Source organism: Heptranchias perlo, chromosome 16, assembly GCF_035084215.1.
Source record: "Heptranchias perlo isolate sHepPer1 chromosome 16, sHepPer1.hap1, whole genome shotgun sequence".
Taxonomy (NCBI): Eukaryota; Metazoa; Chordata; class Chondrichthyes; order Hexanchiformes; family Hexanchidae; genus Heptranchias; species Heptranchias perlo.
The window spans coordinates 9,234,197-9,254,782 of record NC_090340.1 but is presented as its reverse complement, the minus strand read 5'-3'; the positions used below and the strand labels follow the sequence as shown (position 1 = coordinate 9,254,782).

The 20,586-nt window shown below is 50.2% G+C and overlaps 1 protein-coding gene across 2 annotated transcripts in view; it reads left to right on the top strand.

The window, feature by feature from the left end:
* Positions 1-368: 368 nt before the first annotated feature.
* The window catches only part of setd6 (SET domain containing 6, protein lysine methyltransferase), a 34,548-nt gene continuing 14,330 nt past the window's right edge, over positions 369-20,586 (top strand). Inside the window, exons 1-5 of one of the 2 annotated variants that reach the window (XM_067997633.1) lie at positions 369-465; positions 4,453-4,557; positions 6,709-6,853; positions 10,942-11,083; positions 12,087-12,281. In XM_067997633.1, the coding sequence (XP_067853734.1) occupies positions 439-465; positions 4,453-4,557; positions 6,709-6,853; positions 10,942-11,083; positions 12,087-12,281 (614 nt within the window). In that variant the 5' untranslated portion in view covers positions 369-438. Of the gene's footprint in view, positions 496-4,452; positions 4,558-6,708; positions 6,854-10,941; positions 11,084-12,086; positions 12,282-20,586 lie in introns of both variants that reach the window. The other variant, XM_067997632.1, reaches the window with a different exon arrangement.

Below are 20,586 nucleotides of genomic sequence, written 5' to 3'. Positions count from 1 at the left end.
GTATACTCGTAGCTGATTCCGACAGCCGCTCACAGCAGATGTCCCTGGCAAGTTAACAGGAGCAGGAACTCATTAGCCCAGGGTAGTTGAGGTCAGTCGTTGGGTCTCTACTGCACTAACTGGGGATTCAAAACCTGGAACAATAACAGCAAATGTTAGAGATGAACACCTTTTAAACAATTGCAGAGCCAGGGGAAAGAACAAAAGGGAGGGTGAAGGGTAGGAGTGATTAAATGTGGCTGCCCTCGGTGGGTTACACTCACTGTCTGCTGCATGTGCCTAGTCGGCCATGGGGTGCAGCCTCTGTACCTTTTGGGCGCGCTGCTCCTTTAAGGGGCGGGTCCGTCGCCTGCTCTCTGAACGGGAAGTGATTGCCTGGGCCGGAAGTGAGTGGGACGCGCGAGCCGGTGAACGGTCGGGCAGTTAAAGAGCGGCAGGATGGCGTCCCGGGCCAAGCGGCCGAAGGTGGGCGGCTCCTCGTCAAACACAAACCCGGTGCGCTCACAACAAATAGCTCTGGGCCCGGGGGAGAGAGCTCGGGCTCGGGCCCGGGCCCGGGCGCTGCGCTTCCCGCGGGGTTTGTGGCCGGTTAGGTTCAGGTCAGACGTTTGCTCCCCGCCGTTGCCGATAAAATGTGGTTGCGGGGTCCTAGTGCGAGTTGTGTTGGGGTCAGAGCCGGTTTGGATCATTGGTTTATGCCTCACCGGCCTAGGGGGCAGAGCTGGAGCCTCCCCCCGTTCCCCCCTCCCCCCCCCCCCCATGTCTGTTTATTGTTGTGCTGAAGGGTTTTGTTTGCCAACTGACACAATAATCTCTTAGAGTTTCACTTCCAGAGGGTTGGTTAGTTTTTGACAGGATTTAGGCAGCTTTCTTTTGACGGGTTGCCTTTTCCTCAAGATGAACATTCTCCCACACACAAATTTCATCTCAGTGGAGGGAAGTGGGGGCTCACGGGCTCTGAGACAGGAGCAGAGGGCACCACAGGTTGGCAAAGTGGAATGAGGAGCAGTAGGGGGCTGATGGAGAGGTACTGAGGGGGGTTGCAGAGAGAGAGATGCTAGGGTGGAGGGAGGGGGGTGTGAGGGAGGGGGGTGTGAGGGAGGGGGGTGTGAGGGAGGGGGGTGTGAGGGAGGGGGGTGTGAGGGAGGGGGGTGAGGGGAGGGGGGTGTGAGGGGAGGGGGGTGTGAGGGAAGGGGGGTGTGAGGGAAGGGGGGTGAGGGGCGGGTGAGGGAGGGAGGGGTGGGCGGGGTGAGGGAGGGAGGGGTGGGCGGGGTGAGGGAGGGAGGGGTGGGCGGGGTGGTGCGGGAGGGAGGGAGTGGTGGCGGGGGGGGGGGGGTGCGGGAGGGAGAGGTGGGTGGGCGGGAGGGGTGGCTGAGACCTGGGGAGAAGGTGAAAAGAGGGGGGGGGGGGGGGAATGTGTGATCCAGGTAGAGGAGCAAGATGAAAGAACTTGCAGTAAGTGAATTGATAAAATCAGGACCAGGATAAGGGGGATAAGTGAAGACTTACAGCCCATCAGTCTGAGCTGCTTTCAAACCCAGTCTAAGAGGGAGCAGAGCTGAGCAGCAGATTCCTGGCACATTCAGCCATCCAGAAGACCCTGAGCAGAGGTGCATAAGAGAGTGAAGTGTTGTGGGCCTGCGTTTAATGTGTTTAAGTGCAGACGAGTGTCAGCTCTCCGATACTTGGTTGGGGGCAGAGTGCGGCCTGCAGTCACGTCTGGTGTGTATGGGAAATGCAGTTTCTAGGGGGAGAAAACACGGTAGACAAGATAGAAAAGGGGGAGGGTTGGAGGGGGTGGAGGGGACTTGAGATATCCATAGAAACGATGTTCTGTGTTTTAGTTGGCTGTCTGGATCCTGTCTGCATAAGTGTTGAATTGGGGGAGGGAGGGAGGATGGTGGAGCTGTGCACACGTTAACCTTCAGACCTCTCGCCCACCTGCCTTGGCCCATGTTGCCCGCTCTTGCCTCTCCATTTACCATTCAGCGCCCTATCGCGTCGACCCCACTCATTTTCTGTTTGCCAGTTTCCTTCTCTCCCCTCCCTCCTCATAGGGACCGACTCCACGGCGCGGGCCTAAACAGTGAGCACCAGCGGGCTGTCCAACCGAGAGGGGCATCACAGCCGAGCCCAATCCCGTCCTCATCCCAACGTAGTGATCAGGGAGGGGGTCGATCCGTGCTGGTTTTCCCCACCCAGGAGTGCTGAAGCTAATTGTAATGCCCTTATGGTATGAGGGGCGAATTGTCAAAGGTAGATTGGGAAATTAAATTAAAGGGTTTGACAGTTGAAAAGCAAACATTTAAAGAAATATTTCAATATTCTCAACAAATATACATTCCAATGAGAAATAAAAACTGATCCACCCATGGCTAACTAAAGAAGTTAAGGAGAGTATTAGACTGAAAGAAGAGGCCTATATTGTTGCCAAGAAGAGTTATAAGCCTGGGGATTGGGAGAGTTTTAGAAACCAACAAAGGACGATCAAAAAATTGATAAAAAGGGAGAAAATAGAATATGAAAGTAAACTAGCAGGAAATATAAAAACAGATTGTAAGAGCTTCTACAAGTCTGTAAAAAGGAAGAAAGTAGCAAATTGGTCCCTTCGAGGCTGAGACAGGAGAAATTATAATGTGGAATCAGGAAATGGCAGATGTATTGAAACATATATGTTGTATCTGTCTTCACAGTAGAAGACACAAAAAGCATACCAGAAATAGTGGGGAACCAAGGGGTAAATCAGAGTGAGGAACTTAAAACAATTAATATCACTAGAGAAAAAGTACTGGACAAACTAAGGGACTAAAAGCCGACAAATCCCCAGGACCTGATGGCCTACATGCTAGGGTTCTAAAAGAGGTGGCTGCAGAGATAGTGGATGCATTGGTTATGATCTTCCAAAATTCTCTAGATTCTGGAACGATCCCTATTCAAGAAAGGAGGGAGAGAGAAAATAGGGAACTACAGGCCAGTTCGCCTGACATCAGTAGTCGGGAAAATACTGGAATCCATTATTAAGGAAGTGGTAACAGGGCACTTAGAAAATCATAATATAATTAGGCAGAGTCAACATGGTTTTATGAAAGGGAAATTGTGTTTGACAAATTTATTAGTTTTTTGAGGATGTAACTAGCAGGGTAGATAAAGGGGAACCAGTGGATGTGGTATATTTGGATTTTCAAAAGGCATTCGATAAGATGCCACATAAAAGGTTGTTACACAAAGTAAGTGCTTATGGGGTTGGGGTATTATTAGCATGGACAGAGGATTGGCTAAAGGACAGAAAACAGAGAGTAGGGATAAATGGGTCATTCTCCGGTTGGTAGGCTGTAACTAGTGGGGTGCTGCAAGGATTGGTACTTGGGCCTCAACTATTTACAATCTATATTAATGACTTAGATGAAGGGACTAATACAAAGCTAGGTGGCAAAGCAAGCTGTGAGGAGGGCACAGAGTCTGCATAGGGAAATAGACAGATTAAGTGAGTGGGCAAGAAGGTGGCAGATGGAGTATAATGTGGGGAAATGGTAGGAAGAATAGAAAAACAGAATATTTTTAAAATGGTGCGAAACTATTAAATTGAGAGATTTGGGTGTCCTCATACAAGAAACACAAAAAGTTAGTATGCAGGTATAGCAGGCAATTAGGAAAGCAAATGGCATGTTAGCCTTTGTTGCAAGGGGGTTTTGGATACAAGAGTAAGGAAGTCTTACTACAGTTGTACAGGGCTTTGGTGAGACCACACCTGGAGTACCGCGTACAGTTTTAGTCTCCTTATCCAAGGATATACTTGCCTTGGAGGCGGTGCAACAAAGGTTCACTAGATTAATTCCTGGGTTGAGAGGGTTGTCCTATGAAGAAAGGTTCAGTAGAATGGGCCTATACTTTTTGGAGTTTAGAAGAATGAGAGGTGATTGCATTGAAACGTATAAGATTATGAAGGGTCTTGACAGGGTAGATGCTGGGAGGTTGTTTCCCCTGGCTGGAGAGTCTAGAACTAGGGGGCATAGTCGCAGGATAAGGGATCGGCCATTCAAGACTGAGATGAGGAGGAATTTCTTCACACAGAGGGTTGTGAATCTTTGGAATTCTCTAGCCCAGAGGGCTGTGGATGCTGAGTCATTGAGTATATTCAAGGCTGAGATTGATAGATTTTTGGACTCTAGGGGAATCAAGGGATATGGGGATCGGGCAGGAAAGTGGAGATTCAATAAGATCTGCCGTGATCTGATTGAAAGGCGGAGCAGGCTCGAGGGGCCGTATGTCCTACTCCTGCTCCTATTTCTTATGTTCTTACCCCGCTTCCCTGTATGGGGTCAGCTACCTCAAGGCAGACGAGGGATTGAGGCTGGGGCCTTCTCCTATAGTATTGCTATGGGCAGTGCCGCTGAGCTGGGACTGGCTTTCTGTGGACACTGTCTGATCTTTGACATTTCTCCCACACCGTAGGTTGAGTCTGCGGAAACGCCCGGAAATCCGGAACAAGAGATGGAGGAAGCGCTGGACCGATTCCTGGACTGGTGCAGACAGTCGGGGCTGGAGCTCAGCTCGAAGGTGAGGGGAGGGAACAGAGAGAGAATTGGGTATCTGTTTTTATTTTTAAATATCCCAACAGAGAGTAAATGGCAGCGTGCCCACGGTTACTTGGAAGGGGTTAAGTTGCTTGTTCCATTCTCCTGCTGTTGGCAGTGGGGAATCTCCAGTTGCTCCCTGGTGCCTGAAAACATCTCGATGGAGAGTGGAGATCTGGGAGGGGGGAGGATTCTTGCTTGCCAGATGTTGATGAGAGGTGAGCTTCACTGTTTCTCATGTCTGGGTCTGTTTTAGACTAATTGATAGAGATTGATTGTTGTGATTAGTCAATAACTCCATTATCATTGGGTCATGCGACTACCGGGAAGGTAGAAGGCAAACTAGATGGACCTTGGTCTTTTCTCGTCCAGCAATTCCCATGTCCCTATGAGTGCTTGTCTTGCCCCCAGGGATGGGGATGGGGATGAGACTGTGTTTCACAGCAGTGGGCTGGGGAGCCATATCACATCACTGCAGCTGCTGGTCACCCAGAGAGAGGCATCGACCTTCCAACGAGGCATCGTGTGGTCTGGAGGATGGTTGTTAGTTAAAAGAAGTTGTTAGGTTGTGCTGCTTGGCTGATTCAGGAGCAGCTTTGACATTAAGCAAGCAGTAGCCTGAGCTTGTTATTTTCTCACTGTCTGTATTCTGTACAGCAGTCCTGTACTTCAGACCGGGAAATCTATCAGTCTACCCAATCACATTTTGTGTACCTGTGTGAATGTACAATTCCTACTTGGTCTCTAATTGGTCCTTTCTAACCATGTGGTTAGCAGGCACCAATCGGATCCAGGAATCTCACTCCACAACAAACACAAAGCATCCATGACAGTTCCACACTAAAAACTGAAAATTGAAATAACTTAAATCATTCCAACATTGTAACTGAAAGTTTAATTAATGGCAAAACACTTCTAAGCAGTAGGTGTGGCCTGGTGAAGCCTGGGAACTGATTTATGAGCATGACCAGTCAGAGGTGTCAGCCCTGAGGTCGTCTCCATTCTGAACGTTTAAAATGTTTGTGAATGAGCCATGCCGCTGGTTATATATTGCTGAGGTGAGAGTATCACTAAAGTATTTTGCTACTTTGCCAGCTCCCTGGTGACAGCTCGTGCTTCGAGGCTGTGACGATACTCCTGTAGTCTGGAGCTGGCTGATTTTGGGTGTCTGACAGTGGCAGGGGCTGGTTCCTCTTCTCAGAAAAGGGCTCAGGCTCTGATTGTTGCTTCCTCAGGAATTTGGCTCCCAGACTTTAAACAGAGAGCATTTCTCCTCCTTATTCCTACGGGTAGCTCTCCCCAAGTGGTCGATCCGTGCCGGCGAGTGTGGGCAGATGCTTTGACCAAACCTGATCCTGTCTTCACCCCAACATCCACACACTTGAACTTAGCAACTAGGCTGATTCTCTCCTCCCCCTTGTTAGGACAATCCTTATCCTTTTACTTCAATGTAGGTTCATGGACTCGAGACAGAGAGTTGTCTGATCAATATTATTTATTTAACAAATGAATATAAACCCAACATAAGCAGTCATTATGAGATAGGCACCTTTATACTTACAAGTAATGAACTCATCGGGGTCCGTGAATTAAGCCCTCTGACCGCTCACGATCGCCTCATCAATACCATTTAGAGTTCCTACAGTTTAGTACGTAAGGTTAGTACGTAAATACGCTAGTAGTACATAAATTTAGTACACAAGTATGGCAGCAGCCACGTAGACAACCGCATGTGCATTGTGACTCACTCTTTATTGTTCTCCAGACATTTCACACGCTCGAGTGGTCAGGTCGACCTTGGAGGGCAGCACCTTCTTATCTCAGATATTTCTCACACTCCAGCGTCTGCATGTCCCTGAATTATCACCACCTTTGTAGACACGATGTCACCTCGCTGTCTTTCATCATCATCACTCCCAGCTTTCTACTTGGCACTCAAAGCCCCCTGTTAACCCTATAGTAACTACTATCACTATTGTACCATACTTATTATTCCTAACACTCCTCTCCCATCTCTTGTTTTAATCCCCACAGTGATCTCGTGATTTCCGATTTTTACAAACGAGCATTTGAGTTGCATTTAATGCGCGGCTTTCACTATATAATTTTTGTGTTTTTTTTGGTTGCCACCCAGGTTTATGTGAGTAAGGAGGGCACAGTGGCAGATTATGGCCTGGTGGCAAAGGATGAGATTGAAGAGGGAGAGCTGCTGTTCTCCATTCCCAGGTCAGCACTGCTCAGCCAGCACACGACGACAATCCGCGACTTACTGAAGAAAGGTACTTTGGCCAGAAATGGTGCTGGTGATTCGGGGGCAGGGTAAATGCACTGCCCCATCTGATACTGAGACCTAAGGGGGCTGAAAGGTCCCAGATTGGATCCTCGGCCTGTGATGAATGGGCTGATCTGCAGTAGGGGTGCTGCAGTTGGCCTCACTGCCTGGGGCTAGGGCGGGGGATGTCAGACAGGGTCCCTGCTCTTGATCTCTTGACGCCTCCTGTGTAAGGAAGAAAGAAGGACTTATATTTATAAAGCACCTTTCACAACCTCAGGACCTCCCAAAGCACTTTACAGTCAGTGAAGTACTTTAGAAGTGTGGTCTCTGTTGTAATATAGGAAGGCTGGAGTCGTACCTAGCACAAAGGAAGATGGTAGTGGTTGGAGGCCAATCATCTCAGCCCCAGGGCATTGCTGCAGGAGTTCCTCAGGGCAGTGTCCTAGGCCCAACCATCTTCAGCTGCTTCATCAATGACCTTCCCTCCATCATAAGGTCAGAAATGGGGATGTTCGCTGATGACTGCACAGTGTTCAGTTCCATTCGCAACCCCTCAGATAATGAAGCAGTCTGTGCCTGCATGCAGCAAGACCTGGACAACATCCAGGCTTGGGCTCATAAGTGGCAAGTAACATTCGCGCCAGACAAGTGCCAGGCAATGACCACCTCCAACAAGAGAGAGTCTAACCACCTCCCCTTCACATTCAACGGCATTAACATCACCGAATCCCCCACCATCAACATCCTAGGGGTCACCATTGACCAGAAACTTAACTGAACCAGCCATATAAATACTGTGGCTACAAGAGCAGGTCAGAGGCTGGGTATTCTGCGGCGAGTGACTCACCTCCTGACTCCCCAAAGCCATTCCATCATCTACAAGGCACAAGTCAGGAGTGTGATGGAATACTCTCCACTTGCTTGGATGAGTGCAGCTCCAACAACACTCAAGAAGCTCGACACCATCCAGGACAAAGCAGCCCGCTTGATTGGCACCCCATCCACCACCCTAAACATTGACTCCCTTCACCACTGGCGCACTGTGGCTGCAGTGTGTACCATCCACAGGATGCACTGCAGCAACTTGCCAAGGCTTCTTTGACAGCACCTCTCAAACCCGCGACCTCTACCACCTAGAAGGACAAGAGCAGCAAGCACATGGGAACAACACCACCTGCATGTTCCCCTCCAAGTCACACACCACCCCGACTTGGAAATATATCGCCGTTCCTTCATTGTCGCTGGGTCAAAATCCTGGAACTCCCTTCCTAACAGCACTGTGGGAGAACCATCACCACACGGACTGCAGCGGTTCAAGAAGGCGGCTCACCACCACCTTCTCAAGGGCAATTAGGGATGGGCAATAAATGCCGGCCTCGCCAGCGACGCCCACATCCCATGAACGAATAAAAAAAAAACAGCAGCCAATTTGTGCACAGCAAGATCCCATAAACAGCAATGTGATAATGAGCAGATAATCTGTTTTTAGTGGTGTTGTTTGAGGGATAAGTATCGGCCAGGACATCAGGGAGAACTCTCCTGCTCTTCATAATATTGCCATGGAATCTTCCTGTCCACCTGAGAGGGCAGACGGGGCATCTGTTTAACGTCTCATCTGAAAAACGTCTCTTCCGACAGTGCAGCACTCCCTCAGTACTGCACTGGAGTGTTAGCCTGGCGTGGGACTCGAACCCACAACCTTCTGACTCCGAGGCGAGAGTGCTACCTCTGTGTAGGCTCAGATGTGGCCATTTGGATGAGTTGGTGATCTCGGGCGAGATTGAAGAATAAAGTCTACATTTATCCAGGGAATTGAGCAAACACAAAAGCCACCCGTCTGGCTGATGCAAGTTACTGAGCTTGGGGCCTCACTGCACGCCTTGATAGCTTAGGTCCTTGTTACTAATTCCCACAAGGTCAAGAGCAAAATACTGTGGATGCTGGAAATCTGAAATAAAAACAGAAAATGCTGGAAATACTCAGCAATCAGGCAGCATCGGTGGAGAAAGAAACAGAGTTAACGTTTCAGGTCAATGACCCTTGGGCAGAACTGGAATAAGTTGAAGATTAAACAGTTTTTGAGCAAGTACAGAGTCAGGGAAAGGGGAGTGGGGGAAAGAACAAAAGGGAAGGTCTCTGATAGGGTGGAGGGCAGGAGTGATTAAATGACAAAAGGGATGATGGTGCAAAGCAAGGAGGGTGGGAATGGGACAAGTAAAGAAACAAAAGATGGGTCTAGAGGAGCTGTAAATGGCAACAGAGGTATCGTCTTGTCAGCCCCAACCTCCTCCCGGTTGTCTTTGCTAATTATATTGACCTGCAGGCACTGACTCTCGCTGAGGAAAGGTTGCACAGGTGCTGGACTCCTCCAGTACCTCCTCGTGATGCCCATTCTTTACAAGTGAGCATGGACAGTCGGTGGGCTCTTCAGCAATGTGGTGCATCATAGCCGAGCCCAGCCATGTCCAAACCTGAGATGCACATGTGCCCCAGTAAGGGTTGGATAGCATCGGGAGTTGGGAACCCTGGCTGATGGTGGCCCTTCCAAACCCAGGGCCACTGAGTCAACTGTAGCTCCTCAACAGCACATCAACCAACTCAGGACGGAGCGTGGATCAAACCAGGGCCTTGATCTGTGTGCTTCAGCTACTCACTGAATAAAATCATTGAACCATCAGCAAACCCCTCCTCTCCAGTAATATAATATTGGGTGATTTTAACTATCGCAAGATAGACTAGAATAAAATGTATATGATCAAAGGGTGCACGCTTTTTAGAATGCATCCAGGACTGCTTTTGAGATTAGAATGTTTCTAGTCAAACCAGGGAAGAAGCATTTGCTTAATTTTAGTTTTGGGAAATATAGTGGGGCAAATAAGTGATGAGAGTTGAAGAACGATTGGGGAATAGCGACCACAACATGGCTAGGTTCGATGTAAGACTAGAGAAGGATAATGAAGTCAAAGATAAGGGTGCTGGTCTGGAAAAAGGCAAAGTTCAGTGAGATAAGAAGGGACCTGGTTCAAATTAACTGGGCAGAAAAGTCCACAAACTTCGTCTTTTGGATGGGACAAACCGAGACCCCCGTCTGCCCTCAGGTGGACGTAAAAGATCCTGTGGCACTATTCGAAGAAGAGCAGGGGAGTTCTCCCCAGTGTCCTGGCCAATATTTATCCCTCAACCAACATCACTAAAACAGATTATCTGGTCATTATCTCATTGCTGTTTGTGGGACCTTGCTGTGTGCAAATTAGCTGCTGCGTTTCCTACATTACAACAGCGACTACACTTCAAAAAGTACTTCATTGGATGTAAAACACTTTGGGACGTCCTGAGCTCATGAATTGGCCAAATAAATCCAAGTTCGTTCGTTCTTTCAAACAGGTTGTTGGATCAGCCATGGGAAATCTTCAAATATGGGATGAATAGATTCCTGTAAGGCAAAAAGGAGTGCTTGAAAGAATAGAGTTTAAAACTATACTGAAACGTAAAAGGGAGGTAGATGATAAAGGTAGGGCTAACGATGCTAAAGATAAGCAGGAACAAAATAGAAAGTGTAGTTGTCGGGGGGTGGTGAAAGGGCAGATTAGGGGCTAAAAGGGAAAATGAAAAAAGACCATAGATAATCTAAGAACAAATTGTAAGGGCTTTTATTAGCACATAAAAGGATAATTGGAGAGGGTTACAACCACTCAGGAATGAAGCAGAGAGTCTAATTGTAGTGGATGGTGGTATGGCAGACATAATAAAGAAATATTTTGCATCAGTTTTTATAAATGATGGAAGTAAGAACATGGGTGTACTAGAGAAGGATATGGAGCGATTGTTAAAAGCTACCTCTGACAGTGCAGTGCTCCCTCGGTACTGCATTGGAGTGTCAGCCTAGATTTTGTGCTCAAGTCTCTAGGACTTGAACCCACAATCTTCTAAATTAGAGGTGAGAGTGCTCCCAGTGAGCCAAGGAATGCAGAGAGGAGTGAAGTTTCAGTTGTGGGGAGAGTTGTGGAGGTGTGTCTGAAAACCAGGCTCCTGGGGTTGTGTATCTGGGGCATGTTTCGAGTGCTTTAACCGCTGTTTGGTGTCTGTTTTCAGAGGAGGCAGCATTGGAGAGCCAGTCAGGCTGGGTGCCGCTTCTGCTTTCCATGATGTTCGAGATCACAAGCACTGATTCCCGCTGGAAACCCTACCTGTCGCTCTGGCCTGGGATCAGCACCCTGCACCACCCAATGTTCTGGTGAGAGGCCCGCTGTTGGGGAGGGACGGGATGGGCTTAAATCAGTTGAAGGCTCAGTTACTCGGTCCTTTAACCAGCTGAGTTGAGCCAATGGGGACAAAATATTGAGGTTTAAACAAATTTTCATCAGCAAAGGAAACCTCAGGATGCAAACAGGGACCATGCCCCCCCCCCCCCCCCCAAATCCTTGCCCTGAGAGGGCGGAGGGGCCTCTCTGTCTTCCCCCTCCCCTTGCCCGGGTTGGGGGGGCCCTCCTCGGTCTTCCCCTTCCCCTTTCCCGGGGCGGGGGTGCCCTCCTCTGTCTTCCCCCTCCCCTTTCCTGGGGCAGGGGGGCCCTCCTCTGTCTTCCCCCTCCCCTTTCCCGGGGCGGGGGTGCCCTCCTCTGTCTTCCCCCTCCCCTTGCCCGGGGTGGGGGGGCCCTCCTCTGTCTTCCCCCTCCCCTTGCCTGGGGCGGGGGGGGCCCTCCTCTGTCTTCCCCCTCCCCTTGCCCGGGGCGGGGGGCCCTCCTCTGTCTCCCCCTCAGTCTGTGTCATCCCCACCCATCCTAGCTCCCTGCTGCCCTATGAGTGGAGTGGAACCACTCCCTCCCCTCCCCGGGTTCCGGTCCTGGACTTGGTGTGTTGAGGATGTTGAGATGTTAAGGAGTAACCTCCTCGATTCAGAGCAGGGCCGTTCATCCCTGACAAGTAAACGTATGGTGAGAACACTGATGGGGTGGAGGGTGCCAGACTTCAGGAAGTGAGGGGGGCAGTAGGTTTTTAAACCAGATGAAGTTTAGGACGGCTGTGACAGGAACCCTTTTGTGTACATAATGTTAAATAGAAACCAGGTGTCAGGAGTGGGCTCAGCTGCGATGCCCTCCATAGTCGAATGCCCTACAGTCACTGCTTTGGCTCACAAGTGACGAATGGCCAATTAGACAGCTGGGAGAACCGAAGGGAGGCGGGGGAGACGGCCCAGTGTGCGACTGATTGATTCATTTTGGTTTTGATTGTTTGCGCAGGTCCGAGGAGGAGCGGAACCGATTGCTGCTTGGTACAGGGGTGGCGCTGGCAGTCGAGAAAGACCTGCTCAATATCGAAGAGGAATATAACAGCATAGTGCTGCCCTTCATGAAGTTGCACCCCAACACCTTCGACCCGCACAAGCACACCCTGGACCTTTACAAGAAGCTAGTGGCGTTTATTATGGCTTACAGGTGAGTGCATTCCCCCGCCCAGCATGGAGGCATCCTTCTTGTTCATCTGTAATACTTCAGAGAGGAGAATCGACCAGGCTGTTGCTCCCTCTCCAGCAATCCCTGCTGGAAAGTGAGTGTGTCTTAGATGCTGGTTAGACTGAGCTGGTCTGTGATGCCTTGTTGTCGAATAGCCTTCCAACGCTCACTACCTGGCTTCGCGCATGAATAATGGTCACTAGGATGAGGCAGTGTCGGGTGAGGCTGTGGGACATCCCCCCCCCTCCCCCCCTCACCTCCCCCCCCCCCTCACCTCCCCCCCCCCTCACCTCCCCCCCCCCTCACCTCCCCCCCCCCCCTCACCTCCCCCCCCCCCCTCACCTCCCCCCCCCCCTCACTCCCTCCCTCCCCCCCCCCTCACCTCCCCCCCCCCCCTCACCTCCCCCCCCCCCTCACCCCCCCCCCTCACCTCCCCCCCCCCTCACCTCCCCCCCCCCCCCTCACCTCCCCCCCCCTCACCTCCCCCCCCCCTCACCTCCCCCCCCCCCTCACCTCCCCCCCCCTCACCTCCCCCCCCTCACCTCCCCCCCCTCACCTCCCCCCCCTCCCCCCCTCACATCCCCCCCCCTCACATCCCCCCCCTCACCTCCCCCCCTCACCTCCCCCCCCTCACCTCCCCCCCTCACCTCCCCCCTCCCCCCTCACCTCCCCCCCCTCCCCCCCCCTCACCTCCCCCCCCCCTCACCTCCCCCCCCCCCCTCACCTCCCCCCCCCCCCCCCTCACCTCCCCCCCCCCCCCTCACCTCCCCTCCCCCCCTCACCTCCCCCCCCTCACCTCCCCCCCCCCCCCCCCCCCTCACCTCGTGAGGCAGTCGGCGGCTACAGAGCAGGTGGGACAGAATCAGCTTTGTTCGTGTCTCAGTCCAGCCCCTGTGCCGGATGTGATGAATCTATTTGGTGAGAGTTAGAAACAAAAGAGGTGCCATCACACTACTGGGTGTATTCTATAGGCCACCAACCAGTGGGAAGGATATAGAGGAGCAAATTTGCAGGGAAATTGCAGAGCTATAGAGTAGTGATAACTGGGAACTTCAACTATTGTAAGATAGACTGGGATAGTAATAATACAAGGGGCAAAGAGGGGGAGGAAATTTTGAAGTGTGTTCAGGAGAACTTTCTTGACCAGTACGTTTCCGGCCCAACGAGGAAGGAGGCATTGCCGGATCTGGGGAATGAGGTGGATCAAGTGGAGCAGGTGTCAGTGGGGGAACATTTAGGGAGCAGCGATCATAATATCATAAGGTTTAGAATAGCTGTGGAAAAGGACATGGACCACTCTAAAGTAAAAATATTCAATTGGAGGAGGGCCAATTTCAATGGGATGAGAACTGATCTGGCCCGGGTAAATTGGAATCAAGGATTGGCAGGCAAAACTGTAATTGAAGAATGGGTGGCCTTTAAGGAGTAGATGGTTCTGGTACAGTCTAGGTACGTTCCCACAAGGGGGAAAGGTGGGGCAATTAAAGCCAGAGCTCCCTGGATGACGAGAGAGAGAGAGAGAGTAAAATGAAGCAGAGAAAAGGGACGTATGACAGATGTCAGGTTGAGAACCAGGCTGAATATAGTAAGATCAGAGGGGAAGTAAAAAATGAAATAGAGGGGCAAAGAGAGTATGAAGATAGACTGGTGGCAAATATAAAAGGGAATCCAAAAGTCTTCTACAGGCATGTAAACAGGTAGTAAGAGGAGGGGTGGGGCCGATTAGGGACCAAAAAGGAGATCTACTCCTGGAGGCAGAGGGCATGGCCGAGGTACTAAATGAGTACTTTGCATCTGTCTTTCCCAAGGAAGAAGATGCTGCCAGAGTCTCAGTAAAGGAAGGTATAGTTGAGATACTGGATGGACTAAAAATTGATAGAGGAAGTACTTGAAAGGCTAGCTATGTACTTAAAGTAGATAAGTCATTAGGTCCGGAGGGGATGCACCCTAGATTGCTGAGGGAAGTAAGGGTGGAAATTGCGGAGGTACTGGCCATAATCTCCCAATCATCCTTAGATAAGGGGGTGGTGCCAGAGGACTGGAGAATTGCAAATGTTACACCCTTGTTCAAAAAAAAGGGCGTAAGGTTAAACCCAGCAACTATAGGCCAGTCAGTTTAACCTCAGTGATGGGGAAACTTTTAGAAACGGTAATCTGGGACAGAATTAGCAGTCACTTGGACGAGTGTAGATTGATTAGCGAAAGCCAGCACAGATTTGTTAAAGGCAAATCGTGTTTAACTAACTTAATAGAGTTTTTGATGAGGTAACAGAGAGGGTAGATGAGGGCAATGCAGCTAATGTGGTGTATATGGACTTTCAAAAGGCGTTTGATAAAGTGCCACATAATAGGCTTGTCATCAAGATTGAAGCCCATGGAATAAAAGGGATAGTAGCAACATGGATACAGAATTGACTAAGTAACAGGAAACAGAGTAGTGGTGAACGGTTGTTTTTCGGGACTGGAGGGAGGTGTACAGTGGTGTTCCCCAGGGGTCGGTGCTGGGACCACTGCTTTTCTTGATATATATTAATGACTTGGACTTGGGTGTACGAGGCACAATTTCAAAATTTACAGATGACACAAAACTTGGAAGTGTAGTGAACAGTGAGGAGGATAGTGATAGACTTCAAGAGGATATAGACAGGTTGGTGGCATGGGCGACACGTGATAGATGAAATTTAACGCAGAAAAATGCGAAGTGATACATTTCGGTAGGAAGAACGAGGAGAGGCAATATAGACTAAAGGGTACAATTCTAAAAGGAGTACAGGAACAGAGAGATCTGGGGTATATGTGCACAAATTGTTGAAGGTGGCAGGACAGGTTGAGAAAGTGGTTTAAAAAAGCATACGGGATCCTGGGCTTTATAAATAGAGGCATAGAGTACAAAAGCAAGGAATTCACAATGAACCTTTATAAAACACTGGTGTGGCCACAACTGGAATATTGTCTCCAGTTCTGGGCGCCGCACATCAATGAACGATGTGAAGGCCTTAGAGAGGGTGCAGAAGAGATTTACTCGAATGATTCCAGGGATGAGGGACTTTAGTTACATGGATAGACTGGAGAAGCTGGGGTTGTTCTTGGAACAGAGACTGTTGCAAGGAGATTTGATAGAGGTATTCAAAATCATGAAGGGTCTAGACAGAGTAGATAGAGAGAAACTGTTCATATTGGCAGAAGGGTCCAGGACCGGAGGACGTAGATTTAAGGTGATTGCCAAAGGTGATATGAAGAAAAGCTTTTTTACGCAGCGAGTGGTTAGGATCTGGAATGCATTGCCGAGGGGTGGTGGAGGCAGATTCAATCATGGCCTTCAAAAGGGAACTGGATAAGTACTTGAAAGGAAAAACATTTTTTTTATTCATTCATGGGATGTGGGGTGTCGCTGGCAAGGCCAGCATTTATTGCCCATCCTTAATTGCCTTTGAGAAGGTGGTGGTGAGCCACCTTATTGAACTGCTGCAGTCCGTGTGGTGAAGGTTCTCCCACAGTGCTGTTAGGAAGGGAGTTACAGGATTTTGACCTAGCGACGATGAAGGAACGGCGATATATTTCCAAGTCGTGACAGTGTGTGACTTTGAGGGGAACGTGCAGGTGGTGGTGTTCCCATGTGCCTGCTGCCCTTGTCCTTCTAGGTGGAAGAGTTAGCAGGTTTGGGAGGTGCTGGCGCAGAAGCCTTGGCTAGTCGTGCAGTGCATTCTGTGGATGGTACACACTACAGCCACGGTGCGCCGGTGGTGAAGGGAGTGAATGTTTAGGGGTGGTGGATGGGGGTGCCAATCAAGCGGGCTGCTTTGTCCTGGATGGTGTCAAGCTTCGAGTGTTGTTGGAGCTGCACTCATCTAGGCAAGTGGAGAGTATTCCATCACACTCCTGACTTGTGCCTTGCAGATGGTGGAAAGGTTTTGGGCAAGTCAGGAGGTGAGTCACTCTCCGCAGAATACCCAGCCTCTGACCTGCTCTTGTAGCCACAGTATTTCTGTGGCTGGTCCAGTTAAGTTTCTGGTCAAAGGTGACTCCCAGGATGTTGATGGTGGGGAATTCGGCGATGGTATTGCTGTTGATTGTCAAGGGGAGGTGGTTAGACTCTCTCTTGTTGGAGTTGGAGATGGTCATTGCCTGGCACTTGTCTGGCACAAATGTTACTTGCCACTTATCGTCTCAAGCCTGGATATTGTCCAGGTCTTGCTGCATGCGGGCACGGACTGCTTCGTTATCTGAGGGCTTGCAAATGGAACTGAACACTGTGCAATCATCAGCGAACATCCCCATTTCTGACCTTATGATGGAGGGAAGGTCATTGAAGCAGCTGAAGATGGTTGGGCCTAGGACACTGGCCTGAGGAACCCCTGCAGCAATGCCCTGGGGCTGAGATGATTGGCCTCCAACAACCATTACCATCTTCCTTTATGCTAGTTATGACTCCAGCCACTGGAGAGTTTTCCCCCTGATACTCATTGACTTCAATTTTACTAGGGCTCCTTGGTGCCACACTCGGTCAAATGCTGCCTTGATGTCAAGGGCAGTCACTCTCACCTCACCTCTGGAATTCAGCTGTTTTGTCCAAGTTTGGACCAAGGCTGTAATAAGGTCTGGAGCCAAGTGGTCCTGGCGGAACCCAAACTGAGCATCGGTGAGCAGGTTATTGGTGAGTAAGTTCTGCTTGATAGCACTGTCGACGACACCTTCCATCACTTTGCTGATGATTGAGAGTAGACTGATGGGGCGGTAATTGGCTGGATTGGATTTGTCCTGCTTTTTTGTGGACAGGACATACCTGGGCAATTTTCCACATTGTCGGGTAGATGCCAGTGTTGTAACTGTACTGGAACAGTTTGGCTAGAGGCGCAGTTAGTTCTGGAGCACAAGTCTTCAGCACTACAGCCGGGATGTTGTCAGGGCCCATAGCCTTTGTTGTATCCAGTGCACTCAGCCATTTCTAGTTATCACGTGGAGTGAATCGAATTGACTGAAGACAGGCTTCAGTGATGGTGGGGATATTGGGAGGAGGCCGAGATGGATCATCCACTCGGCACTTCTGGCTGAAGATGGTTGCAAACGCTTCAGCCTTGTCTTTTGCACTCACGTGCTGGATTCTGCCATCATTGAGGATGGGGATGTTTACAGAACCTCCTCCTTGCATTAGTTGTTTAATTGTCCACCACCATTCACGACTGGATGTGGGAAAACTGCAGAGCTTTGATCTGATCTGTTGGTTGTGGAATCGCTTAGCAGGACATTGCTGCAGGAGTTCCTCAGGGCTGTGTCCCAGGCCCAACCATCTTCAGCTGCTTCAATGACCTTCCCTCCATCATAAGGTCAGAAATGGGGATGTTCGCTGATGATTGCACAGTGTTCAGTTCCATTCACAACCCTTCAGATAATGAAGCAATCCGTGCCCGCATGCAGCAAGAAATGGACAACATCCAGACTTGGGCTGATAAGTGGCAACCCATCCAGTTCACTAATGTCCTTTAGGGAAGGAAACCTGCCGTCCTTACCCGGTCTGACCTATATGTGACTCCAGACCCACAGCAATGTGGTTGATTCTTAATTGCCCTCTGAAACGGCCTAGCAAGCCACTCCGTTGTACAATCTCGCTTAAAAAAAAAGTCATAATAAGAATAAAACCGGACGGGCCACCCGGCATCGGACCACGAGGCACCGGACACAACACAGGCAAACCAAGCCCAGTCGACTCTGCAAAGTCCTCCTCACTAACATCTGGGGACTTGTGCCAAAATTGGGAAAGCTGTCCCACAGACTATTCAAGCAACAGACTGACACAGCCATACTCGCAGAATCATATCTTTCAGCCAACGTCCCAGACTCTTCCATCACCATTCCTGGGTATGTCCTGTCCCACCGGCAGGACAGACCAACCAGAGGTGGCGGTACAGTGATATACAGTCAGGAGGGAGTGGCCCTGGGAGTCTTCAACATTTGACTCTGGACCCCATGAAATCTCATGGCATCAGGTCAGACATGGTCAAGGAAACCTCCTGCTGATTACCACCTACCGCCCTCCCTCAGCTGATGAATCAGTCCTCCTCCATGTTGAGCACCACTTGGAGGAAGCATTGAGGGTAGCAAGGGCACAGAATGTACTTTGGGTGAGAGACTTCAATGTCCATCACCAAGAATGGCTCGGTAGCACCACTACTGACCGAGCTGGCCGAGTCCTGAAGGACATAGCAGCCAGACTGGGCCTGCAGCAGGTGGTGAGCGAACCAACACGAGGGAAAAAATTACTTGACCTTGTCCTCACCATTTTACCTGTCGCAAATGCATCTGTCCATGATAGTATTGGTACAGTCCTCGTGGAGATGAAGTCCCGTCTTCGCACTGAGGACACCATCCAACGTGTTGTGTGGCACTACCACCGTGCTAAATGGGATAGATTCAGAACAGATCGAACAGCTCAAAACTGGGCATCCATGAGGCGCTGTGGGCCATCAGCAGCAGCAGAATTGCATTCCATCACAATCTGTAACCTCATGGCCCGGCATATTCCCCACTCTACCATTACCAATAAGCCAGGGGATCAACCCTGGTTCAATGAGGAGTGTAGAAGAGCATGCCAGGAGCAGCACCATGCCTACTGAAAAATGAGGTGCCAACCTGGTGAAGCTACAACTCAGGACTACATGCATGCTAAACAACGGAAGCAACATGCTATAGACAGAGCTAAGCGATTCCACAACCAACGGATCAGATCCAAGCTCTGCAGTCCTGCCACATCCAGTCGTGAATGGTGGTGGACAATTAAACAACTAACAGGAGGAGGAGGCTCTGCAAACATCCCCATTATCAATGATGGCAGAGTCCAGCACGTGAGTGCAATAGACAAGGCTGAAGCGTTTGCAACCATCTTCAGCCAGAAGTGCCGAGTGGATAATCCATCTCGGCCTCCTCCCGATATCCCCACCATCACAGAAGCCAGTCTTCAGCCAATTCGATTCACTCCACGTGATATCAAGAAACGGCTGAGTGCACTGGATACAACAAAGGCTATGGGCCCCGAGAACATCCCAGCTGTAGTGCTGAAGACTTGTGCTCCAGAACTAGCTGCGCCTCTAGCCAAGCTGTTCCAGTACAGCTACAACACTGGCATCTACCCGACAAAGTGGAAAATTGCTCAGGTATGTCCTGTCCACAAAAAGCAGGACAAATCCAATCCAGCCAATTACCGCCCCATCAGACTACTCTTAATCATCAGCAAAGTGATGGAAAGTGTCGTCGACAGTGCTATCAAGGGGCGCTTACTCACCAATAACTTGCTCACCGATGCTCAGTTTGGGTTCCGCCAGGACCACTCGGCTCCAGACCTCATTACAGCCTTGGTCCAAACATGGACAAAAGAGCTGAATTCCAGAGGTTAGGTGAGAGTGACTGCCCTTGACATCAAGGCAGCATTTGACCGAGTGTGGCACCAAGGAGCCCTAGTAAAATTGAAGTCGATGGGAATCAGGGGGAAAACTCTCCGATGGCTGGAGTCATACCTAGCACAAAGGAAGATGGTAGTGGTTGTTGGAGGCCAATCATCTCAGCCCCAGGGCATTGCTGCAGGAGTTCCTCAGGGCAGTGTCCTAGGCCCAATCATCTTCAGCTGCTTCATCAATGACCTTCCCTCCATCATAAGGTCAGAAATGGGGATGTTCGCTGATGATTGCACAGTGTTCAGTTCCATTCGCAACCCCTCAGAAAACGAAGCAGTCCGAGCCCGCATGCAGCAAGACCTGGATAACATCCAGGCTGGGGCTCACAAGTGGCAAGTAACATTCGTGCCAGACAAGTGCCAGGGAATGACCATCTCCAACAAGAGAGAGTCTAACCACCTCCCCTTGACATTCAACGGCATTACCATTGCCGAATCCTCCACCATCAACATCCTGGGGGTCACCTTGGACCAGAAACTTAACTGGACCAGCCACAGAAATACTGTGGCTACAAGAGCAGGTCAGAGGCTGGGTATTCTGCGGCGAGTGACTCATCTCCTGACTCCCCAAAGCCTTCCCACCATCTACAAGGCACAAGTCAGGAGTGTGATGGAATACTCTCCACTTGCCTGGATGAATGCAGCTCCAACAACACTCAAGAAGCTCGACACCATGCAGGACAAAGCAGCCCGCTTGATTGGCACCCCATCCACCACCCTAAACATTCACTCCCTTCACCACCGGCGCACTGTTGCTGCAGTTTGTACCATCCACAGGATGCACTGCAGCAACTCGCCAAGGCTTCTTCGACAGCACCTCCCAAACCTGTGACCTCTACCACC